This window comes from Notolepis coatsorum, assembly GCF_963971535.1.
Source record: "Notolepis coatsorum genome assembly, chromosome: 14".
NCBI lineage: Eukaryota > Metazoa > Chordata > Actinopteri > Aulopiformes > Paralepididae > Notolepis > Notolepis coatsorum.
Window position 1 is genome coordinate 29,412,189 of NC_140178.1, and position 27,194 is coordinate 29,439,382.

General features: G+C 41.5%; 1 protein-coding gene across 2 annotated transcripts; it reads right to left on the reverse strand.

Moving 5' to 3' along the window:
* Positions 1-189: 189 nt before the first annotated feature.
* On the reverse strand, positions 190-27,194 carry slc25a39 (solute carrier family 25 member 39). Of its 2 annotated transcripts, XM_084329955.1 has the most exons (12): positions 26,996-27,194; positions 22,099-22,204; positions 20,394-20,453; positions 18,170-18,220; positions 15,658-15,767; positions 15,489-15,556; positions 13,668-13,792; positions 10,927-11,100; positions 9,861-9,970; positions 3,196-3,277; positions 2,654-2,734; positions 190-2,239 (listed from the first exon to the last, which is right to left on the reverse strand). In XM_084329955.1, the coding sequence occupies exons 2-12, from the start codon at positions 22,193-22,195 to the stop codon at positions 2,124-2,126; spliced, it is 1,074 nt and encodes a 357-aa protein (XP_084186081.1). In that variant the 5' UTR covers positions 22,196-22,204; positions 26,996-27,194; the 3' UTR covers positions 190-2,123. The 2 variants fall into 2 exon arrangements, with proteins under 2 accessions (XP_084186081.1, XP_084186082.1); XM_084329956.1 differs by lacking the exon at positions 18,170-18,220.

A 27,194-nucleotide genomic window follows, 5' to 3' on the forward strand; every position in this document is an offset into this window, starting at 1 on the left:
CACACACATTTAATTGATCGGAGTAAACAAAAATCGACAATTTCCCAGAGTAGCCTTGGATGTTTTGGCAGGGACAGCAATTTGCTTGATTGCTGAAAAGAAAAAACATGAAATTGACGTGCTTGCAGGTTCTGACAAATCCAAGAGGACCTCGCATCAAGGGGGTTTGGTAAAGTTTCTATTCTCATAAACTTCAGCTCAGACTTTATTAGTCATGAAATACAGCAAGTATGGCTTTCTCTTACGATTATGAGAACTGAAGAGACATACAATCAGTTACAGAAACGAACAAACTATTATCCATTATAGTAAAATAGTTTTAGTGCTCATGCTATGGATGGTCCAAACTATCACCATCCAGTATATCATACCAAATGGATTAAAGGGATAGTTCGGATTTTTGGACATAAGTTGTATGAAATACTTGCCAGTAGTGTAGTATGAAACAGTAGTGTAGTGGATGCAAAGCTATGAGCTATGAGTTAGTCCCCTGGTCGGAGTTCTGGCCAGGTTCCGACCGAGCTGGGAAGCAAGCGGCAGAAACGGTGTCACGAAACCAAAATGAATCCATGCCACATGCAAGCGTTAGCCACCTACAAAACAAAACCACACTCCTCCAAAATGTTGAAACGGCTGATGGGCCGCATTACCAGTGAAGCAACTCCAGCACGTAGTAATACACCGGCTTTTTCACAGAAACAAAATAGTGCCACGTGATTGCAGAATCCATAGTGGTGGAGGATGATGATTGAAATAGGTAACCCTTTTGCCTGCAGGTTGTGGCGTGGATTAAAACCTTTTTGGTTTTGTGACCCCGTTTGCTTTTGGTTCGCTCTGAACCCGGCCAGAACTCCAACCAACAGGATTCAGTAAGAACGCTAATAGCTTTGCTTCCGCTGCACTACTGTTAAGTATTTCATAAAACCTAACGTCTAAAAATGCAAACTATCCCTTTCATTTCAATCCGTCCTCTGCATTTGTCCCATTCTAACTATTTAGGAGCAGTGGGCAGCCACACAGTGCGGTGCCCGGGGACCAACTCCAGTTGTACTGCCAGTACCCTGGTCAATGATGGCATATGGTGTGGGGGAAACCCGCACAAACACAGGAAGAACATGCAAACTCCACACAAAGCCCTCCCTGCTGGGGTTTGAACCAACAACCTTCTTCTCGCTGTGAGGCAACAGCGCTCACCACTGCGCCACTGCTGATTTTGCTCATCTGCAAAATGACTTTTGAGCACAACCCCATCAAACATAATGCTATAAAGATGTCTTGCTTTGGGAACGTATGCATAGTATTACATCAGGGAATTCAGGTCATTATCTGAATTCTGGAATGACGGAGACCATATGCCATGCAGATTCTGAAGCAACGGGGAACCCTGAAGACTCATGCTACAGTAGTGGTCATGTGCCATTGCGGTCTTCTAGAGGAATTTTGGATTTTCTACTGATACACAAATACACACTTTATTATTCTCTCTCATACATCAGGAAATGGTGTGTGTAGCCAAGAGTCCTCGTCTTCATTATCCTTTATAAACATGTTCATTACATACGGAGACGGGATCTGTGTCTCTGTGCTCGGGGATCATTTCCTCCTAAGGCATAAAAAGAACGAAAGCTCCCACTTTACTGTCAAGTGACCTTTTTTTAAGTAGTTTACTTGTGTATTCAACAAAAGACAATGTGTTTTTCCCCCAGAGCATCCTTACGCTTGTTGGTTCATCATCGACACTCATTTCACAGTTCAGTTCAGAGTAGAATGTGCCAAATGTCACCTCATAGTTTGGGTCGACCTCAGCCTCTGACCAAGTACCAGGTTGTTAATAAGTGGCCTCATCTAAAAGTGCGTCCGTTAAATGGTCAGAAATTGTCCCCGGAAAGGGGCACCTGACCAATTCCATGGGGTCTTGTTGTTCCAAGTTTCCCTCTGCAGAGACCTTGTCAGAATTGGCCTGGGTGCCATTAGTCTCTTCTCATTGACCATATTCACACAGGCGGCCATTTTGCAAATTTTTGCAGGGTAGCATGACATAAGAGCAAAATGTCAGCCGTGTGAATATGGTCCGTTGTGCACTTGGGAGAAGCAGCCGACACTCTGCTGCCAGAGGAGCCCCGTTAAGCCTGCAGCTCTCGATCACGGTTCATCTTCTGGAAGAAGGCCTTTCCGAACTCATAGGTGCTGATCATAACAGCACAGGCCGGGGCCACTTTGATCACCCTGGGCAGGAAACCTAAGGGTGACACATGCAGTTCACTTTAGTTCCGACCCTTAGCTTAGCAATGTACGCTGGGTTTATAATCATCAGATTTTTGAAGTCACCTTTTCCATAGTAATCAATTATTCAGTAGTCTTTGTCATTCCAAAACCTTGGTCAAATACTTATATATCACTAACATAATAGGTATAATTAGGCATGATCACAGGGTTCATTGTTTAGACTGATTACAGTATACCATGCCTGCTTTGTAGTTGTATCAGTTTGAATCTATAATGGTAACATATGGGAATAGCTTTTATTTCTTCCCAGCAAAACGTGTAGTCCAGCTAATAATAAATAATAACCATTATTAAGCTATTATGAAGCTGTCTCAATCAAATAACTGATTATTTGGACACATCCCTACACTGAGGCAAGACAGCATACCTGCAAAAAGGCCCCTGTATCCCTTCTCAGTGCATATCTCTTTCATCATGTGCCAGGTTGATGTGGTCCTCGTCAAGGGAACTGGAAGTACGGTAAAGTAGAATGTCCTTTACTTCACGTGTATGCATTACAATACGGGAATGCAGTTTGATGTTACAAATACAGGCCTACAGTAGACAGTAGGCGTGGGAATCACCAGAGGCCCCGCGATACAATACTGTTACGATAATATAATATTGTGATATTAGGATATATTGCGATATATATTACAATTGAATACCTTTTTTCCAAATGCAAATTATGTCCCCAACGGAAAACTTTGTCAACATCGGCAATAAACAAATAAATATATTATACAACATCTGTTTTATCTAATAAAATAACGTGTTCAGTCTGTCCACCTCACTCTAACAAAATGGGATTGTCAAGTAAAATAAATGAATGAATTAATCAAATATCGATACTCGCCGCCAGTGTGTCGATATACAGTAACATTGGCAAAATATTGCCAAAAGCGTCCTTCCCCAGCCCTGGACACACACCTCCCTGTGTTTCCATCTCTCCCAGCTGGATCTGTCTCCGCGTCTTCACCACATCAAAGGGCAGGGTCAGGATCGCAGCAACCTGGAGAGAGGATCACAGACACGGCCTCAATATGACTTGGCCTCAATATAAGTCATATGCAGTGTTGTGCTAGTTACTGAAAAATATTAACTCAGTTATTTTACTAGTTACTTCATTTAAAAAGTAACTCAGTTACTTCACTAGTTACTTACACCCAAAAGTAATGCGTTACTGTGAAAAAAAAATGTATTGCTCCCATTAATGCCCTTACAGATTCTTACAGTCAACATCTGTTTATCAACTTGACAGTTTCCATTAATCTCTCTCCCTCTCTCTCCTAGTATGTCTCTTGCTCTGTCTCTCTTTCTCCCTCACTCCCCACCCCTTCCTTCCTCCCTCCCTCCCTCACACACACACGACATTGCAACTTTAGATTGAATCTGGGCTTGAAGTGTAGAGCATTTTTTCTCTCTCTCTCTCTCTCTCTCTACAATATATATTTTTAAAAACTTCATTTTTTAGCGTTTATCGCTTTTTCTGGTCAAGCATGACCGACAGAAACAGGTTGAATGGGATATAGATCAGGGGAAGACACTGAGAAAATACGGCGAGTCCGGGAGTCGAACTCGTGTACCCCAGATCCGTGACGAGCACGGTTGTCCCCGACGCCGAAATAGCGCCGAGATACGCGGTGAGCTACGCGGTGAGCTACGGGAGCTCCCCCTCTACAATATCTTACTCGCGGTCTCTCGTTCTCTCCCACTCTCTTTCTCCCTCCCTCCCTCTCTTTCTGAATACACACACACACACACACGTGGTTGCCTGTAGGTCTGGTTTGATGAAAAATATTGAGCCCCCTTCCTGGTAACATAATCAATGTGAATGAGAGAGAGAGAGAGAGAGAGAGAACGCTTAGGTTCTAGGTTGAAAATAAGTGCATGCTAGGTTGAATGAATGGCCTTGATGTCGCCGTTGGAGCGTTTCATTATAAGCTCCCTGCGTTGCAACGTTGGTTAAGATATGAAAATACTTGCCAGTAGTGTACGGATGCATTAGCCATTAGCTAGCTTACTTACAGAGACTTGTGGTGGAGGTTGTAGCTGTGTTCATCTTCTGAATGAGCCCGCCAGCTTGATTTCAGCCAGGCAAAAAACGGGTCCAGAAACTAACGTTTTAATCCACACCACAATATGTAAACAAAGGTTTTAACTAGGGATGTCCGATATTATCGGCCTACCGATATTATCGGCCAATATCGGCATTAAAATGTGATATCGGAAAATATCGGTATCGGTTTCCTATTATTATTATTTTTACATTTCTAGAACCTTTATTTACCCAGGCAAGCAAGTAAGAACAAATCTGATTTTATTTATTGTCAAAAGTATGCATAAACACAACAAGAGATATGTAATGTTAATTACCTGAAATTATTCAGGGAAACCCTGCATATATCGGTATCGGTTGATATCGGTATCGGAAATGAAGAGTTGGACAATATCGGTATAGGTAAAAAAGCCAATATCGAGCATCCCTAGTTTTAACCATCCACAACAGAATAGTGCAGTCCAAATGTATTTCCGATGCTTGATTATTCTCTCAGACCGACGCAATGTCTTGAAACTATTATGTTTATTGGCGAAGCGAGTGTAAACAAACACGGCCACAACGTGTCTCCCCACTCTCCTCACACAGGAGTCAGGACTGCTCGCTATCGCTTGCTACCAATCTACATACAAATAACGCAGTAACGAAACATTTAGTAACAGTAACGGAGTTACTGAATTAAAAAAGTTATGCGTTAGAGTACTAGTTACTGCCAAAAGTAACAGCGTTACTGTAACGCGTCGGGCTGGACAGAAGCGTGTCCGCATCATGAGAAGCACAATGAGGGATATGACTGCATTTGCGATGCTTTATCTTGTGATGGAAAATTACACATGTTACAGTCCTACCATACAAGCTTTCCCCCAAATCTTTTTATCCAAATAGCAGGTAGTAGTCATGATGAATTGTTTGTCAGCCTCAGCTATGTGAAAAGATTGATATTTAGTGGTGTAACTTTATTTGATTCAATATGCTATGATGCAATAAACAGTAATACGTTAATGGCTGGTGTGTCACAATATCGACTTCTGCACATTTTCCTTCATTCAGCTGCCTGCAACTGCTTGCTACAAATGATGCTCTACCTAATATCTGCTGTAGGCGGTTGCCGCGGTAGTCGGTGATACCAGTGTTCAGGCATCCACCGAATACTTGTATGCTTTTTATTTATTTATTTATTTATAAATAATATTATTTCCGACGGGATGGGTGGGTCAAGTGCAGAGAGGCATTTCATCAGCGACCCAATGCATGTGTGTGTGTATGTTCCTGTGTGTCACCCATGTTACATGTGTGTGTTGCTGCATGACAAATAAAGACTTCTTCTACTACAAGCTATTCAAATGCCTGTAGCAACTCGGAGCGCCCGCCGCCGGGCCAATTTTCGAACCCTTTTCAACACCAGTGTGATAGGCTGCGATCTATAAAACAGACACTTTATACACCCATGCATCACATGCAATCTGATAAAAGACAGGGGCAATCTCTGGTAATGGTAAGGAGTCAACATTAAACTGGTATGGTCCTTTTATTATATTGGCTTTCAGTCAACAGTGAAAGCAGAAAGGAAGAACAATTCCAACCTAACCATCCGATGCAGATCAGAGTTCAGATACAAGGGAGTTACCAGTTGCACTCTTATCAAGCCACACCATTTATAGTCTGCATTGACAGATAGTGATAAAATGTGCATGTTAAGGGATGTTTACACAGGCACCATTCTGTGCCTGTACCAACAAGTGATAGTAAACAGTACTAAGGTGTAAACAACACAGTGCTTACTTAACACATTGTGCTGCCTGCCAAGATCGCTGTACAGCGTTTTTGAGATCAATATTTAATTTTTTCGCCATGGCATTCATAATTCATCCACCCACCCCCGGTGCTGCAGCTGGACCTAGATGTGACTGCAACGACGGCTCAATACCGCCGCCTGGTGGATGGTCGGGCGAGTTACACTCGCAAAACAGGAAGTGCCATCAGTGCATCAATGAAAGTCCTCCGGCAGTCACATCTCGTTACGGGACTCCTGACAAACACTATAGTGCAGTGGTGCCCAACCAGTCGATCGCGATCGACAGGTAGATCGCGGGCTGATTTCAAGTAGATCTCGATTAATAAAATTTGATTATTAATTTTTATTTTTTTGAAAATCAACTCTGCCTCTCCTTGTTAACTACAACATGCAATGCCGTTTGTTATTTAAGATGAGGTCGGACTCGGCACTGACAGATTTGTGTTCATTATGCTGCTTTTATAAAGCCTCAAATGATGGCTTACAATATACAATTTTGGCTGGTAGCTCTCGGCTAGGTGGTAAATTAAAAAGTAGCTCTTGGTTCAAAAACGGTTGGGCACCCCTGCTATAGTGCATATGGATCGCTTTCTAAACTTAACAATCTATATGATTTTGGCGTTTATTGCGCCATACAAACCGGAAATGGACCTAGGTGATCGGCGACGTATAATTGGGATCTTTCACCGCCAGTCTCATTGGCCCACGGTAAGAGGAATATAACGTTATTTTCAACCCGATTGTGCATTTCCTTGTTTGCAAACCATCTGATCAATATATCCACCCATACTACATAAAGCAGTTACTGATGATCAAGGAATTATAAACGACCCCCCCCCCTTTCCTCCACGCATGATGAAGCATAATGTATACCGATCATAATCATTTAAATTTTTTAATATAGCGTGTATGGGAAAGAAACGGCAATCGATAATCTATATATGCGTTTGTGCCTATAACTAGCGTTTTTGGAATTACAGCAGAAAAGATTAAAACATACTTATATTCTCGACGCTAGTAAGTAGTAACACAACAATGTATGAATGAAAAAGTATAACGTTCCCACATCCTGAACGATAGATAATCGATGTTGAATGGGCCATAGTAATGTCAATATAGCAATACAATTAAAAAACGTATAGCCCTGCAAAGAAGGTAAACATCTCCATAGGGTTATAGTGCTGGCAGACTGGCTATATTGATGGATATAACCTATGGCGGGGAAAGTGTTAAGGCTACAGAGGACTGTCTGTGCGTCTATGCAAATTTATACTCACATCACCAGAGATAACGAATACTCGCATCACTAGAGATAATGAATACTCAGAGCTTCAGAGATAATGAATACTCACAGCTCCAGAGATAATGAATACTCACATCATCAGAGATAATGAATACTCACATCACCAGAGATAATGAATACTCACAGCTCCAGAGATAATGAATACTCACATCACCAGAGATAATAAATACTCACATCACCAGAGATAATGAATACTCACATCATCAGAGATAATGAATACTCACATCATCAGAGATAATGAATACTCACACCATCAGAGATAATGAATACTCACAGCTCCAGATATAATAAATACTCACAGCACCAGATATAATAAATACTCACAGCTCCAGAGAGAATAAATACTCACAGCTCCAGATATAATAAATACTCACAGCTCCAGAGATAATAAATACTCACAGCTCCAGATAATAAATACTCACAGCTCCAGAGATAATAAATACTCACAGCTCCAGATATAATAAATACTCACAGCTCCAGAGATAATAAATACTCACAGCTCCAGAGATAATAAATACTCACAGCTCCAGAGAGAATAAATACTCACAACTCCAGAGAGAATAAATACTCACAGCTCCAGATATAATAAATACTCACAGCTCCAGAGATAATAAATACTCACAGCTCCAGATAATAAATACTCACAGCTCCAGAGAGAATAAATACTCACAGCTCCAGATATAATAAATACTCACAGCTCCAGATATAATGAATACTCACAGCTCCAGATATAATAAATACTCACAGCTCCAGAGATAATAAATACTCACAGCTCCAGATAATAAATACTCACAGCTCCAGAGATAATAAATACTCACAGCTCCAGAGATAATAAATACTCACAGCTCCAGATATAATAAATACTCACAGCTCCAGAGATAATAAATACTCACAGCTCCAGATAATAAATACTCACAGCTCCAGAGATAATAAATACTCACAGCTCCAGATATAATAAATACTCACAGCTCCAGAGATAATAAATACTCACAGCTCCAGAGATAATAAATACTCACAGCTCCAGAGATAATAAATACTCACAGCTCCAGATATAATAAATACTCACAGCTCCAGAGAGAATAAATACTCACAACTCCAGAGAGAATAAATACTAGGGGTGGGACAATACATCGATCCAGATCGATATATCGATCTATTATCAATTATCAAATAGGATCGATGCAACGTAAAAAGATCGATTCATATTGCGATACTCTTATTTTGAAAATCCCCTCGTGAGCATATCCGCCCGGCTGGCTGCAACAACAGTAGCTCAGCGCAGCTCAGCGGGTGTAGACGTTAGACAACATTGCTTCAGAGTCCGCCTATTTTGCCCGAAATAAGTGCCTGTTGTTTTTTTCCCCCATAAGGGGTCAAATGCATCTAACATGCTTTCCATCCTCGCCATTCCTTTATGCCCAGGTCGCGTTAAATACCGAAATTAACGTTGTGTTAGCGTGAGCTAACTAAGCTAAGCTGATAGAGAGAGCAGCAGAGGTCCACTAGGGACTGGGAAGGAGGGGGGGTTACTGCATTCTCGAGATAGCCCCACTAACAGGATCTGGCCGGTACTGCACCTTCTGACTCCCAATATGCCTTTTCCAGCCAAAATACAGTGCTGTGATAGGATATTAATATCAGAAAAAAACGAACCAAAAACAGTGAACAGGAGGTCTATTTGTATTAAAAACAATAGATTGTTTTTCATTTAAATGTCTGGAAGAGATCAACAATAAAAATGTCATGATATTTCCATTGCCTTTTTTTGTTGTTGATTTAAATGTTACTGATTGTGTTAAATGGGCATATAATATCGTCTCATATCGATCGCAGGGACCTGAATCGAATCGTATCGTATCGTGGCAGACTTTGTGATATCGGAAAATATCGTATTGTTGTCCAAAGAATTGATATTGTATCGTATCGTGATGAAACTGGTGATTCCCACCCCTAATAAATACTCACAGCTCCAGAGATAATAAATACTCACAGCTCCAGATATAATAAATACTCACAGCTCCAGAGAGAATAAATACTCACAACTCCAGAGAGAATAAATACTCACAGCTCCAGAGATAATAAATACTCACAACTCCAGAGAATAAATACTCACAGCTCCAGATATAATAAATACTCACATCACCAGATATAATAAATACTCACAGCTCCAGATATAATAAATACTCACAGCTCCAGATATAATAAATACTCACAGCTCCAGATATAATAAATACTCACAGCTCCAGAGATAATAAATACTCACAGCTCCAGAGATAATAAATACTCACAGCTCCAGAGATAATAAATACTCACAGCTCCAGAGATAATAAATACTCACAGCTCCAGAGATAATAAATACTCACAGCTCCAGAGATAATAAATACTCACAGCTCCAGAGATAATAAATACTCACAGCTCCAGAGATAATAAATACTCACAGCTCCAGATATGGCTCCTGCAGTGAAGCTGATGGAGAAGGTGGCCTGGGTCACACGGTGCTGCTCACATAGCTGGGCCTTCACCAGCTCGTAGTTAAACCAGTAAAGGCCTTTAAAACAGACAGAAACATGGACTTATTTTCATGACTGACTTGACTGATGTCTTGATCTCAAGCATCACTTCATTACTTTACGCGTGAAACTGCTGAGTGACATGACTTAGATGGGGAACACCACCCAATGTAAGGATTCCAATATGTTATTCCCATGGTCTAGCAACGTCCACTATTTTATTCCCATGGTCTAGCAACGTCCAATATGTTATTCCCATGGTCTAGCAACGTCAAATATGTTATTCCCATGGTCTAGCAACGTCCAATATGTTATTCCCATGGTCTAGCAACGTCCAATATGTTATTCCCATGGTCTAGCAACGTCCAATAATTATTCCCATGGTCTAGCATGTTCAATATGTTATTCCCATGGTCTAGCAACATCCAATATGTTATTCCCATGGTCTAGCAATGTTCAATCAACCTGTTCTCTCCCAAGACCAGAAATCAGAGAAGTAAGACTCAAACTTGTGATGTCATCATGTATAAAGTCTGGAGCTGCTCCGTTGACAATGAATTACATTAGATTAGATTCAACTTTAGTGTCACTGCACAGGGTACAACACATGTAGTTTTGTAGACCCACAGAATGTTTATTTTAGTTTTATACTCAAATTAGCTTTATTCGATAGTAGCGTTCTGTTTTGAAACAGAAAATGGACACATATACCGGTACTCATAAATGACCCATAAACATCCCCCTGGGTGCTCTCAGTGTCATCTTTACCATCTCTCCCAATTCACTGTCTGTGGAGCAGCTTTAAGACTTTATACCCGACGACACCACAAACCTTAGTAGGGATTTAGTACTTTGGGAGAGAGTTGTTCATGTTCACTAATCACTTTAAACCATAGGAATAACGTGTAGGAATTATGGTTAACCGTCTGTAGTGTGATAGTAAAGGGTTAACCTTCTGTAGTGTGGTAGTGAAAGGGTTAAATATGGTTCCCACCTGAGAAGGGCACGTCCCGTAGGACGGTGGGCCCCCAGCCCCTCCACAGTGACAGCCAGCCGTCCTGGGCCACGGCGGAGCGGATACACACCCGCAGGTCGCTGTAGGACAGTTGGCGGGACTGCATCTTAGTCCTCACCAGCTCCAGTGGGCTGATCACCGTCACAGCTCCCACTGGGACACGTCGTGCACACAGGGCAGCGACGGGGGAGGAAGAACAGGAGAGTGGAGAAATCAACCCATACGATACAATAACACTGTATATATATATATTTATTAGTGCTGTCAATCGATTAAAATATTTAATCGCATGATTGTCCATAGTTAACTCGCGATTAATCGCAAATGGTCGCATTTAAAAAAAAAATAAAAACTATCTACCTTAACACTTTGAATGCCCATCACGAGAATTCTCAGGTTATCAGCCCGCGGGGTTGAATGCCCATCAAGAGAATTCTCGGATTTTTTTTTATTAGTGATCTGAATTCATATTTCATCAACCTAGTCTACTGTTGGTAATCCTGCCCCGCCAGGCGCTCAGATGTGAAAAAAGCGCCCCCTATCGTCTCCCAGATGGTAATGCACCATTTTGGATTGGACTCGATGAAAATGGATGAGAAAAAAAAACTCCGGAATCCACATTTTACTTCTCACGCATGTAACCGGAGCCGATCAGCTTCATTCTGGACCCTCAGCACAGCGTGTAATATGTGTTTTACAGTATACGCGTGGGATCAATAAAAGGATTGATTTTTGGAATGGCGATCAGGAATTGGAATAATCCATTTGGATACGATCTGATCTCAGGTAAGGAATCTATTTTACCAGTCTTAGGATAATCAGACCCGTTTTCACTGAGATTTTCCCCTATAATGTGATATGGCTGTTTGACTGTAAGAGCGATCAGGAACTGAGAGAATCGATTTTCAGCGCAGTACACATATACTATCGATAATCTAGCGTTTATTTGAAAACGATTCATAAATAGGCCGAAAAATTACAACGTTCTAGAATATTACAGTGCAGGGTGATTATCATGGAATCTTTGTTTTTTCTGTGAAAACGAGGGCTTTTCAAAATGCTATAAAACGGAAATGAACCGATAAAAAAACAATCCGCTTCGACAATGTTGACTGGAAATGAGTCATTGATAATGCGACGGGCAGATTAGACACATAGCAATAATTTAAAACATAGATTAGGCGATATTAATGCTAACATTGAAGTGGATGGTGGGCATTCAAGCACTAAATGTGCTGGGCACTGAAAGTGTTAAACGGATCTTTTTTCAAGTTCCAAGTTTTAATACTCTTATCAACATGAGTCAACAAATGCTTGCTTTATGCAGCCATTTAACACAAAAGGATGACCCTCATGCATTGCAAATTTGCATAAAATTCAAAACAGAGTGATGCACAAAATAACTTAAGAAAATAATAATTTAAAACAATGAATAAAGTGTGCATGAAATAATAGGGGAAAGAAAACGTTAGGAACTTGTTACATTCACCCACACAAGGGCTGAGTAATCACACACCTCCCCCCTCTCTCTCTCACACACACTCTCCCAGCTCTTTCTCTCTTGCCCCTTCCTCATCTCTCTCACCCCCCCTCTCTCTCTATATATCACACACACACACACACACACACTTCAGAAACAAACATAGTATCAATGAGAGCATCAATAATACACCTGGGTGAAGACTAGTTAAAAAAATAAAAATAAAAAATAAAGTTTTTTTTCTTTTCTTAAAAGTTAATCGTGAGTTAAAAAAAATAGTGGCGTTAATACCGCGTTAACTTTGACAGCCTTAATATTTATCTATACCTGTATATCTGCATTCCTGTTTACATAACTGTACACATAACCACTCTGGATTATACACGCTGTATATACTATATTTTATATCTGTATATATCCCATACTTACTCTTGTTAGTTATACTACTGTACATACATACATTACCGTAATTCCTCTAATAGTAACCCCGGCTTGTATTTGTTTCAACTGTAGCGGGTACCAGGCTTGTATTAGGAGGAGGCCTGTATAAGAGGGAGGCCTATATTTCAAATTTTCAAACGGATCATAATGAATAAATCAACATTTTGTGTCAGTTTGAACCCAGTAAAATGTACTGGGTTCATTTATTGAAACAAAGTACTGTATGAAATAGTAAACAGTGCAATTACAGGTGGTCACTGGTCATTTCAACGTTTTCAAAGTGAAATCAAGTAACTAGCTCAGTATGCAGCTCAGTATATTAGTAACCCGGCTTGTATTAGGAGGTCGGCTTATAATTGCTTAGCTCAACAGCGCACCCGGCCATTAATAGAGACCCGGCTTGTATTTGAGACCCGGTTACTATTAGAGGAATTACGGTATATATATATTCTTTATTGTTCTTACTTTTTACTTAGTTACTTTTTTTTTTACTGTATGAAGCACTCTCAGGGACTCATACAGAACCAAGCATTTCACCGTAAAGTACGTGTATTTTATTGTGATATTTAATAAACAAACTTGAACTTCATCAGATTAACATATTGACTCAGTAGCTTTGTTATATATATTCCATTGAATCACTTGTTACACTGTGTATTGTTATGCACCTTACCATTACCTTTGCACTCTGGTTAGATGGCAACTTCCTTCCGCTGTGCTGTACATGTGCCGTGCGACGACAATAGGTTTGAATCTTTGAATCTAATCTGATGGAACGTGTGAGTTTTCATGCACTTACATCTAGCGAGGCCCCCGGCGACGAGCGGCACGTGGCTGCCCTGGAAACCCAGATTGTATCTCAGGAAGTCTCTGAGTTGATCGTAACAGGTGAAGTAGATGACTGTAGCCGGTACTGCCATCACTCTATACACACACACACACACACAAAAACGGATGGCAGTGAGAAACCCCTCAGTCCTGAGGACATGTGCTACGACGAGCGACAAAGCAGAGCAATCCGCTGTCCTTAACTCATTCAGCACCAGAGGGCGCTGTTTACTGTTACTGTTGAAAGGCCAGTGCTTTAAAGTATAGGAATACGTGGCGGTGTTTGCAGGGCTAAACCTATATTATATATTATAGCTAATATGGATATAATAATATTGCCCATTTGACATCGAGTATCTATCGTTCAATTTGTGAAAAAAAAAATGCATCCATACATTCCCGTTTTATACCGTGGTGAATATGAGTATAGTTTTAGAGTAATCCTGTCTAATCCCAGAAAACGACGCTATGCAGCAATACGTGCATTTCACTAAAAACCCTGCCGTTTCTCGCCTGTATACGCTACTATTTCTAAATCAACTCTATATTATCGGTATTATGTTTCATCATGAATGCATGAAAGGGTGGGATCGTTCTTTTATGCTTTGATCGTCACCAACGGAATACGTTACACAATACATTACACACATACCCTCCAATCGCAATGAAGGAATTATTGGATCAACGCAAGATTGATACCATATAGCCCTTACCTTGACTAGGATGTACCCCAAAAAGAATATTCCAATTATCTGATCGCCAGTCCAAGTATTGATGTCGATCGTGTCCATAACATAATCCACCAAAGAACATGAATCGGGAGTCTTTGATACTTATAAATCCATGCGTTATAAGCGCTCGTCATGCCCGACTAGGAAAAGTCCACCTGGACCTATTTCATCAACGCACACCCGAATACAGAGAGTTTCAAAGGATGTGCAATACAGGCCGCAACCCACCAGGCGGCGGTATTGGACTTTTGCGATCTCAAACCCATTCCCAATGATAACGTCAGGCTCCCTGGATGGATAATGAATGGAAATATCGAATAAAAGAAATAACGACCAAAACCCGAGAAATCTCGGGTCTGGCGCCCAACCGCTGGCAAGTTAAGCCGACTTATTTCGGGTTTGGCCTCCATTGTGTTAAGACGAGACACAGCCTAGGTGAATAGGCACATTTATTTTTGGTAGATTTTGAGATTTCTTTATATTTTGCTTCCTCAACATGTCTTATTTCAAACTAGTAGTAGCAATAAAATATCGAAAACACAGAATTTGTTGTTTATTTTACTTCATTTTGTCTGATTGTGTCCATAAATCACAATACAGAACTTTGAGGGCGTTTTCCCAAAAATTTGTTTTTCTTACACATAAGATATTAAATATCCATTTCGCTAGCACCTACACACACCATACTTTCCACATTTCTTCCTATCTATACACTGCTTCTTTTTACAGAGGGCCTGATTTATAGTACATTTATACCAATAAACCTGGCGAAAAAAAATTCAACAATTTTGAATCTGGCATCATCCAATGTTGGTGATTCTGTTCCTGGTGATAGATGCAAATTAGTGCATATTTAATTAGTTAATGCCTATTTTGCACATATAAACATAAAATCACAGGGAAAACATTTCTTAGTTGTTATGTACATAACAAACTGGGAACGTTTCATAATGATATCTAATCAAAAAAAAAATTTGCCTATTGACCTAGGCTGTCTCGCCTTGAGACAAAAGCGATTTTGCTTGCAAAGACATATTTTCCATAGTTGTCTTGACACTCACAATGTTGGTGGCAGCCCACTCCACAAAGACCGGACTCCTTCATGGCGCGTAATCTTCACAAAAGCATCCTGTGGAAAAAAAAACAGAGAAGGAGAAATGGAAAATAAATAGTCTAAACTGTGGTGATGAAAGGAGCCGTTGACTTGCAGGTACCGTGAAGCTTCCTCACCAGAGTTCCTCTGAAATGGGTTGGCGTTTTGTACCAGCTGGTGCAGCTGGTTCCATTCTGACACACGTAGATGTGATCCATCAGTCCATTACAATACAGGATACACTTCCCTGAGAGAGACACAAGCAGAGGGTCACCAAATAAGATTAATCTGAAGCAGGATATTCTTTAAAATCTACTTGGATTTGACTGTAGGCTAAACTGCTTGTCAGGCTAAACAAATACTGTTTTGGTAAGTTGTGTTGTGGACATTCCTGAGAGGAAAGACGAGGCTATTAATAATGAGTCAACGGCAATGACCCTGCAGACACTAGGATGATAACATCAAAACTGGCCAAACCAGTGTTTGCTTTGTCTGTTTATTTTAGGTTGTTTTCACAGAAAGTTTAAGGCCATGTGTGTATACGGATATTTGCCTGTATACGCGTGGACGGGTGAAACAGAGCTGAAACGGAGCTTTTGGAAAAGGCTAGCATCATGACCAATGACCAATTTTGAAAAAAGTTATCTCTGCAATCGGGACCAAGGAGAGGTACCTGCAGCCTGCCATCAGGTCAATCAGGACCATGGAGAGCTACCTGCAGCCTGCCATCAGGTCAATCAGGGCCACGGAGAGCTACCTGCCACCTGCCATCAGGTCGATCAGGACCACGGAGAGCTACCTGCCGCCTGCCATCAGGTCGATCAGGGCCACGGAGAGCTACCTGCCACCTGCCATCAGGTCGATCAGGACCACGGAGAGCTACCTGCCGCCTGCCATCAGGTCGATCAGGGCCACGGAGAGCTACCCGCACCCTGCCATCAGGTCAGTCCACATGAGCGTTTTTGCGTTGCTGTTGTTGGACAGAGAGATTTCCGTGTACGTGTGGACACGACCTAACAAGCAGTGTTGCACACTCATACAATTACATTTCAAAGATGTCCAGTTAAGAGAAGAATTCCTCAAGCAAAGGTCCAGAGCATCATAATATCTAACTTGTGTTATGATTCAGAGCCCTATGTATTGAAGAAGCCTAGTACCTGTATCAATAATAATAATAATAATAATAATAATAATAATAATAATAATAATAATAATAATAATAATAATAATAATAATAATAATAATAAATAAACATTATTTTCTCATTTCAAGTAAAATAAGGGCTGCATTTAAAAATAAAATACATAAGTGAGATTTGGAAAAATTCAATAAAAAGTGTAGCTTGAGTTTCCCTTGTTTTTCTTTTTTGTTAAATGGGCAGTGAATGCACGTGTCAGGACTTTGGTGGATCCATCATATTGGGCTCTTAGATCGTTTGAATGTGTCAGGATTTTGGTGGATCCATCATATTGGGCTCTTAGATCGTTTGAATGTGTCAGGATTCTGGTGGATCCATCATATTGGGCTCTTAGATCGTTTGAATGTGTCAGGATTCTGGTGGATCCATCATATTGGGCTCTTGGTTCGTTTAGTTTCTGAGCCCTCAGTTCAGATTTGAGTGGATATGTTTTCCCAAAGGATGTGTGCTTTGTCTTGTAGTGGCGCTTCACATTGCCGCTTTTAATAATCACCACGGTCTTTGGATAAAAGCGCTATATAAATGCAGCCATTTACCATTTAACATTATGGGACACTGGTCAGTGGGAAGAATGAACATGTAAGATAGATTAAAAGCTCTGTTTTTGCTCTCTTTTTAGAGCACGTCATGTGCAATTACATTTATCTTGACTCACTTATTTCTCTAACTGTAGTCTCTCGTTGCATCTCTTATTGGAATGCTTATTGGAATGCACAGATTTGATTAGCTCATTAGCAACACGTGAGATGATTTACAACGCATGCGATTGGTCTGTGAGTTTCCTGGGCCGCTAAACCAGTACCATAAAGGCTAGAAAAGCTGCACGGGTTAAAATAGAAATGCTCCGTCAAAATGTAATAATTCTCAATAATTTATTGGTTATAGGTCGTAGGTTATAGGTCCAGGGCCGGATAGGACGGAATCTGGGTCTGGACCACGGTCTGCCTATTGGTGACCTCTGCTGTATGTTTTCCTCTGTGGAAATATGGCTGAACATGCTTCATATACTAGATAATCCTATTTAAAAGGAAATTTAAAAGGCAAGGTAGAGAATATTTTCAATGTCTGCTTCTAGAACAGTGTAGATCGTCCTTAAAGAGAGCAGGTACAAATAGGCCACAATAGAAGGGTGCAGCCATGTAACTAGCTTCTGTATCTACTTATTAACTGAGTGAGCATATCGTCATACATTACATCACACTGAGATTGAGGGCACATATGAAATAACACATGCACAATCTAAGTGCCCCAATTGCCTAACCTCAGTGGACCCCTGGAACTGCTGACACAGTTATGATGTTGTTGTTGTCGTTTATTTTGCTTTCCAGAAAACACTGTTTGTTAGTAGGGCGTGTGAGCACACACTGATAAGAGCTGTGCCAGCCTGGCACAGGACATGCATGGACTTAGAGGCAGGCAGGCAACTGCGCCAAGCCAGGTCTGATACTCACACTTGGAGGGGCGGAAGACACCACTCCAGGGAGCGACATCACAGGCTAAAGCTACAAAACAAAGCAACAGGTGAAGTGAAAGGAATGAAGAATTAAAGACAGAGAGACACAGGAGACACAGGGACAAAGAGATGGAAGAAGACGCATAAAGAACAAGCAGAGCGGAGTTAGCAAAAGCATTGCACACGGCATCAAAGACAAAACACTTTTTCATGAGCTATGTTCTTTTTGTAAACAAGGGATTCTATTCTTAACTCATTCCCCGCCAACAACGAGTTTACTCGTTATTGGGAGCAGACACTTGAACGCCAACAACGAGTATACTCGTTATTTGATCGTTTTTCCTTTTTTTCAATATTTGTATTCATTATTTATCCAGGGACCTTGGTGTTACCATAGGGAATGAGTCTGCGATCGCCAAAGTGCAATACCGGCCGCATCCAGCTAGACGGTGGTATCGAGCACCCTTTGTAACCTTGTATCTTGGCCTGTGTAGCGGCCAAATGTCTCCGGTCTTACTTTTCCTTGTCGGCCGAGTGGAGCGGTTCTCCCGCGTCAAATATCCCCGATCCATATGTTGTGGTGGGTTATGCCATGGACCAAATGGACATCGGATGTACCAGATGGCGATCAAACAATTGGAATATTATTTTTGGAATACTTCCGACCACAGGTAAGGACTATCTGACGTACATTTTAGCTTGATCCTGCAATGCTTTTATACCGATCGGGCTGATAAGCGTTTTTAGTGTTCAATACGAATGCCGTTACTGACAATCAAATAATCAGAAACGACCCCCCCCCCCCCCCCCCTTTCATGCATTCATGATGAAACATAATACCTATGACATAGATGTGATTTGGGAATAGTAGCACGTACAGGCAAGAAACGGCAACGTTTATAGTAGAATTGACGTATAAGGCTATTACTCAGCCTTTCGGGAATTACCCCAGACCACGCTATAACGATACTTATATTCACCACGGTATAACACGGGAACGTATGGATGGAAAAGTTTATTCTTTTTCACATATTGAACGACAGATAGGTGATGTCAAATGGGCCATAGTATTGTATCCATAGCTATAATATAGAATATAGTTATAGCTCTACAAACAAGGTGACGCACTCCTATCTTTTAAAGCATGGCAGTGCTAGAACAGGGCCTGACTCATTCCCGGCGGTCAATGAGTTAAGGTGGCAGACATGATGCCATATATATGGATACGCCAACGGGAAGAATTCATTGACGTTGGCATTTCAAAACCCTCCTTGGTCTGACCCCTTATTTGATACACTTGTTAAAATTGTCATCTACTCCCTATAACAACAGAGCTGCTCACTATTATCTCGCTAGATGTGTTAACACTTCCTTTGGCCAATCCTCCTTCCAATCTCCCTCACTACGTCTACTCTATCGCAGAGTTGTTTACACACACCTGCAACTGTCACCCAGCCTTTTAACTGTAATTTGACTGTTCTGCTTCATGTATTACATACCATGTCATTTTATTTGGTTGTTTGTTTGATGTGTGTTTTAATTATTTCCCTTACCTCTGTGATGCATGTATCGTCTGTCTCTTTTCTATTTTCTTTTTGTCCCCTTTCCCGGTTACCCTTCGAGAATCCCTTTTGGCCTCTCGCCAGGCTGTTGTCCTACTGTACTCCTACCCACTGCTGTCCTACCTAATGTTGTCCTACTGTTGTCCTATTGTTGTCCTGTTGTCCTACCTACTGTTGTCCTACTGTTGTCCTACCTACTGTTGTCCTATTGTCGTACTGTTCTCGTACCTACTGTTGCCCTACCCACTGTTGCCCTACCCACTGTTGTCCTACCTACTGTTGTCCTACATACTGTACTCCTTGTAGAATAACTACTTTCCAAAATAATAGATTGTCCAATACGTCGGGTTCCAATCGGCTGTACTTTATATAGAACTTTCAGCGCATGTTACATTCTTGTCCTCAGTTTCATTCACAAAACGCTCTCTCCAGTCTGCAACTCAATCACCCTAAAAGGACGCAGCTGCTTAGCAGGCGCAAGGCATCCTGGGACTTGTATTTCTACTAACGTGGCGACTAATGTAAATAATAGTATCTCTGACTAGAATAAAAAAAACACTCTTCCACTTCCACTTTCAAATGTAAACAATAATCGATATTAACATATATGAAATATAACTCAAATCATTAACCTGGCCTATTAAGTTACAACACTCCTACCTTGGTAGAATGGTGTTTGCTGGGACTGCAGGCGTATCTTCACAACGTCCAGCGGTGTGACTGGAAACAAACAGGAAGAGACACAGATTTGATTGTACTGATCTATTGAACATGACTCAGTCCTTTAATAAGGAACATGTTGGTGGATGAACAAGTTCACACACATGGGCAGGCGTGAGGGAAAACTAAGTGCAACTTATATGTACAAACAGATTCGTTTTACATACTGATTGATAGAAGTGTCCCGTGTTGTGTCGGCCTCTGCATGCTACAGAAACTGCAAAGCAACTGCAACACAACATCGACAATGCAACAGTGTTGCAGACACTCTGCCTTTATGCTTCTGCAACATCGACGCACAGCCTATGCAACATTGTACCCCGGATGTAGCTAGGTTCCCTAGATAGATGAAACTTCCCTTCTCAACCAACCCATTGATAACAAGCAGAAAAAGAAGCACCATTTTTACTTCCGGGCGGGGGGTTTCAGAATAAAAGAGCGACGTCTAAAAGCACCGTAAATACGTTTATTTTTTACATTATCTAACGTTAACACGAACCTAAACTAATCTAAAGTTAGTTTAGGTTCGTGTTAACGTTAGATAATGTACAAAATAAACGTATTTACGGTGCTTTTAGACGTCGCTCTTTTATTTTGAAATCCCCCGACCGGAAGTATTTGTGATGTATTCTGCTTGTGTAACTTCTGCGTTTGTTGTTGTCTGTAGATCGTTGGTGAACAACTAACTTTAGGTTAGTTTTAACGTTAGCTAGCAGCAGGGATGGACGCCTTTGTGCAAATGCAGGCAGCTACAGGCACTCGAGGTCGAGGAAGAGCTGCTGAATTAAATCGACAGGAGAGAGAGCTCGTCAAAGCCGGATATATCCCTGTGGCTGTGGTTGTAGCAGGCACGAAAGTGCAGCTCGAACTACCTGTTATATTAAATTAATTGATTGCTGTTTAACTTGTCCGTGTCCAGTCCTTTCGATTAGCCCCACCGTTCATTGTAAACAATGATGCATGTAATTATATTAACGTTGCTGTGTGTTGTTGTAGCTATGTTAATAAATTCTGAATGGCATTAACGTTAGTTGGGTATGATAGCATTGAATAGCATCAACGCTAGCTGGCTGGCTACAACAAATTATCACAAGCTGGCATCGTAAAATATCAACACCAGCCATGGGAAAACTGTTTACTAAATTGTGGAGGCTTTTAATCGTCAAGGTAAGATGATTTGAAGGCGTATGCTATGGAAGTCCCATGCGGCTCCACTTTGTTGAAATGTACATAACTAGGGCTATAGGATAACCACCGATTAATTCGCGATTTTTTATTGGTTTGTCATGACAAACCAATTACATAATCCAACATATTCCAGTTAACGGTATATTTTTTTAATGATTCGTTACGGCAAAATCAATACTTCCATTTGTATAAATTACATAGTATTCCTGCCTGCGGGACCAATATTATTCTATGACAGCCCTGCCCCCATTCACTAACCAACCAATCACTGCTACGCAACAACAACGCAAGGTTGTTCAAATTAGATTTTGGGGAGAGGTATGCAACATCCTCGCAACACACTCTACAACACCCTCTGCAACATGTTGCGTTGAAGTCGCGCTGATGTTGTGTTGCAGTTGCGTTGCAGTTTCTGTAGCATGCAGAGGCCTTTAGTTGCATTACTACAGAATCTTACCAAAAACAGAGGTGATGAGAGCTCCAGTGCCAGAGGCCAGCATCTGCTGGAGTGGAGTGATCCCGGTCACAGAGGTATTGATCGTCCGCTCCCCCATCCTGGCTACCTAAGAAGAAATAGGCTTATATGGTTTTTTTCCTTCCATAATGACAAAAGACAGTGCGCTTCTTAGTATAGTTGGTTAATCAACCCTTTTAACATTGAGGCCAAGACTTGCATGCCTGGTAACAATGTGCCTCTGTTATGTGGAACAAATAAGGGAGAGTGGTTGTTTCTGTGTAGCAAATAAGAAACTTAACACTGAGGGGCGAATTCACAAAGAATGGATTGCGCGGTGGTAATAGCACCCTTAACTGCCGTCCGTCTTTTTCACTTGATTACTCAAAACTGACACATACGCGCACGTTGCTGCAGACACGGCTGCGCACGCGGCTCCGTTTATAGTAAATTGTTGGTGTCTGTAAGCGTCAGCATCGTGTGCTATGTTATGACAGCTGTGCACATGCAGTCGGTGCGCATATCCATGGTATATATTGAGGCAAAACAGAATTATTCAGCAGACGCTTTATCATGTAATATGTGTGCAACGAGATATAGGCCTATATATTATAATTTCGGCTAATTATAATTTCGAGAGCACTGATAATGTTTGGCCAGCTAATTATCCTTTGGATTTTATGTGGGGGGGTATAATGAGAACAGGTAAACTATAACACTCATTCACACAAATTGATGTGAATCAGAGCCCTGTACTGGGCTCTGTTAAGGAAGGACAGGACACTCTCACTGAGAAACATTGCTTTATACTGAAAACTAGGAAGCAGAGACCCTGACACTGGTAACGTCAAACCGTCCGACTACTTGCCAGCTGGACCAGCTACCCTCCCCACTCCTCCAGACCATAGCACCAGACATCCTCCCATTCCTAACTGCAACCATCAACTCCTCACTCAACTCGGGGGTGGTCCCCACCTCCCTAAAACAAGCCAGAGTCACGCCGCTCATAAAAAAACCAACCCTGAACCCTACTGTCATAGGCAACTACCGTCCTGTCTCTCTTCTCTCCTTCCTTTCTAAAACACTTGAACGTGCTGTATCCAACCAACTTACTACTTATCTCTTACAGAATGACCTCCTAGACCCTAATCAGTCAGGCTTCAGGACTGGTCACTCCACAGAGACAGCCCTCATTGCGGTCACAGAGGCACTTCACTTAGCAAAAGCGAAAGGCCTCTCCTCTGTCCTGATTCTCCTAGATCTATCTGCAGCCTTCGACACAGTCAACCACCAGATCCTCCTTGCGGCCCTCGCAGGAATGGGAGTGGCTGGCTCTGCGCTGACATGGCTGTCATCATACCTCAATGACCGCTCCTACCAAGTGTCATGGAGAGGGACCCTGTCGGCCACCCGCCCCCTGCGGACGGGTGTCCCCCAGGGCTCGGTTTTAGGACCCCTTCTCTTCTCCCTCTACACTAAATCACTGGGTAACATTATCACGTCTCATGGCTTCTCCTACCATTGTTATGCCGACGATACTCAACTCTTCCTCTCCTTCCCTCCCTCAGATATCCACGTCTCTGTGCGGATCTCGGCCTGTCTGTCCGACATCTCAGCCTGGATGACGTCCAACCACCTCAAACTGAACCTAAGCAAAACAGAATTGCTCCACCTGCCGGCCAAATCCTCCCCCCTAACCGACCTTTCAATCACAGTCGAGAATGCAGCTGTGACTGCGTCCCCGACCGCCAAGAACCTTGGTGTTGTCCTCGACGACCAGTTGAACTTCTCTGCTCACATCGCAGCGACGACCAGAACCTGCCGATTCCTCCTGAGCAACGTCAGAAGGATACGCCCCTTCCTGACAAAAGAAGCCACCCAACTCCTCGTCCAATCAACAGTCATCTCCCGCCTCGACTACTGCAATGCACTGCTCGCTGGCCTCCCGGCCACTGCCACTAAGCCTCTTCAACTCATTCAGAACGCAGCGGCCCGCCTGATCTCAAACCTACCGAAGTCGGCCCATGTCACCCCACTTCTTAGGGACCTGCACTGGCTCCCCATTGCTGCACGAATCCGCTTCAAGGCCCTCGACCTAGCATACCGTGCGGCAAAGGGAACCGCTCCCGCCTACCTCCGGTCAATGGTCTCTAACTACACACCCTCAAGACCCCTACGCTCTGCATCTTCTGGCCGCCTCAGACCTACTCCTATCCAAGCTCCGGGAGGGTCATCAAAGAGAAGTCGCCTATTCTCAGTCCTTGCCCCACAATGGTGGAATGAACTACCCACCCCAGTTAGGACAGCCGAATCACGTCCAATCTTTCGCCGTCGACTAAAGACGCACTTCTTCAACCATTATCTGAATTAAAAAAAAAAAAAAAAAAAAAAAAAATCTAACCCTAACTAACCGTACTGTCATGCACTTGTCCTAATAAACTAACCTACACTGTAGCACTCAACACTTTGATGAACATTGTTGCTCAGCTGATAGAGTTGTGCCCTTCCTGATGGCTTGTCGTACAGAACTTGTAAGTCGCTTTGGATAAAAGCGTCAGCTAAATGACTAAATGTAAATGTAAATGTAATCAAGTCTTCATTTATTATTATTATCATCTGGAGTCGCAAATTGCTGTCGCGCTATGGAGCGTGTGCGTGTGCAGGATACAGTATTCAGTATCAGCTGCTGCATCGTTAATGAACTATAGATTTATATGGAATTCGTTAATCTATTCTTTGTCTATTTCACTATATCGTGCGATTGGGTTAAACGGCAGGGGAGCCAGAAGGCTTAGTGAAGTATACTGTACACATACAAGCAGTAATGCTCAGATTGCTCATTGAGTCATGACTATAAATGCAAAACGTAATTGTCGTATTTATTATCATTATAATAATTCCAATGATAGAATCGAATTGAATTGTCTGTAGAATCGAATTGAAGCAACGACAATTACGTCTCATCAACAGACTCTGCTGTAAATTACACTATTTTTGTTTTTTTCTTCTGTCTCAGAAACCAAATCTTTGTTTTTTGAAAAACATGCAATAAAATTGTTCTACTACTAGTTTTTGACTAGTTTCTATATTTTATTTTTGTATTCATTATGTGTTGTTATGAATGAATGTTCATATTAGTGTATTTGAGAAGAACAGGTTATTGTACACGCAAAAAATATTAGGCCTAGTAGCTACGGCAGACAAATTATGTTTAACTACTAACGTTCCATTGAGGTGGGTCACCAGGGACTAGGAGGAGGCGCTTATAACGGAGTGGTCGACACAGATAACCTATCTTTTATGTGCATTTCTCTCAATGCACCAGTCAGAACCTCTCCTTATAACACTCACATTGACTCCCTACTCCCTAGTCGCTACACGCGATGACTGACTGATACTCAAGTGTTGAGGAAGCAATCGCATTGTTTTTGCAAGTTACCAATTAATTCACACCAGGAAGAAGTTGAATTTCAGCAAAGTTATCATCAAGACAAATATAGTTCTGGTTAACTAGTTAGAAAAATATGTTTAAACTAGGCTACTTTGTAAGAAAATAAATAAATAAAAAAGGATCTGCAGTCTACATCGGCAACTTAATACAAACTAAAAATACAAAAATGCACAAAATGAAGTCATGTGACTGAAAAATACCACTCAATTGAGTTTACTGCAAAAACTAAAGCACACACTTCTCACTTTTAATAACTGCCTGCCAGTCAGACATGAACCAGCACTAATTGACCACATCTGGTTATTCATAGTATAAGAAAATACAGAATTAATTTCCAGTGATCTTTGGGACAGTTATAGTCAATCTAATATCTCTATAAACATAGACAACTGCCTCCCTAAGTTGAAACCAAAGCATCAAGACTTTGTGGGCTGATATAATTTTTACTTGAGTTATTACATCCAAAATGAGTTTTATGAGGCTTACAGCTCGAATCAGAAGATGTACCCACATAAAAATCACCATAACCTGTTATGACACATTAGACATTACCTGACAAACATTACTACAAGGTAGTGTGACAGACAGTTAATTATATGTTATTATTACACATTAACTGACAAGGATTACAAGGTAGTGTGGCAGTTATAATCTGTTATTACACATTGCCTGAGGATTACAAGGTAGTGTGACAGTTATAACCTGTGTTATGACACATTACCTGACAAACATTACAAGGTAGTGTGACAGTTATATGTTATTACACATTAACTGACAAGGATTACAACAAGGTAGTGTGGCAGTTATAATCTGGTATGACACATTACCTGGCAAAGCCTAGCTATAAACGACCTACGTGCACAACACAAGTGCTTAACTAAGTTGTGATGGCTATTGGCTAGTCTCATTTAGCCTCTATGACAATACATACAATTTAATTGTGGCCTCTCATCTGTGGTGGTAATGTGTCGGCACTGTTTCCCATTCATATGTTTATTTGTGGCAGTCCACCACAATATCAAACAGGCCTGGCCAAACACAAATACATGTTCGTTTCATTTCGAAGTTAACGTGGGCACCTCATAATAAATAACTCAAAACGGCGAAAGACCCTGACCTTGTACGGTTGGTTAGTGGTTGAGTGGCCCCTCTTGTCTCTTCACTGCATTATGCAATTACGACTCTGTACTGTAGTAAAGTCAATATCAGTCCTCCCACAACCCATGCTAGAATTTGAACAAGGCTTGTTTTTGTAGTTCTAGCCTAGGCAAAATGGTTCAAATGGAATACAGACAAGAGTTTTATAGCATTGCTGGAAGGACTCGTTACTCAGGCTATGTTGGGGTTTAAGCTAACCGTTAGTCGCCAACGTTATTATCAACGCTAGGTTAGATTAGCTAGCTAACACCAGCTATCGTTACCTTGGTATGCCAATTATGAATTACTCACCTTTGTTTTTCCTAAGAGTGTCGTTGTGATTCTGACGCGTTGTCATTCATTGTGCTCACTGCTCAGATTAATTCACGTTAACGCTACCACATTCAAGTGGTAACATCAACTAGCTAGCTAGCTACTGTACTCCATGCTGACGTGAGCTCGCCTCCTGCTGCGATGTCCGTGTGCTGCTTCCTTGGACCGGATCGTACTG

Bases quoted from the DNA above. Each gene is read 5' to 3' on its own strand.
- slc25a39 (XM_084329955.1), bottom strand. From the start codon at position 22,195: ATGGGGGAGCGGACGATCAATACCTCTGTGACCGGGATCACTCCACTC. The intron at 18,221-20,393 runs GTAGGAGTGTTG...TTTGTTTTGTAG, and splicing joins GCAAACACCATTCTACCAAG to CTTTAGCCTGTGATGTCGCT. The intron at 9,971-10,926 runs GTGGGAACCATA...TCTGTTTTAAAG, and splicing joins ACGGGACGTGCCCTTCTCAG to GCCTTTACTGGTTTAACTAC.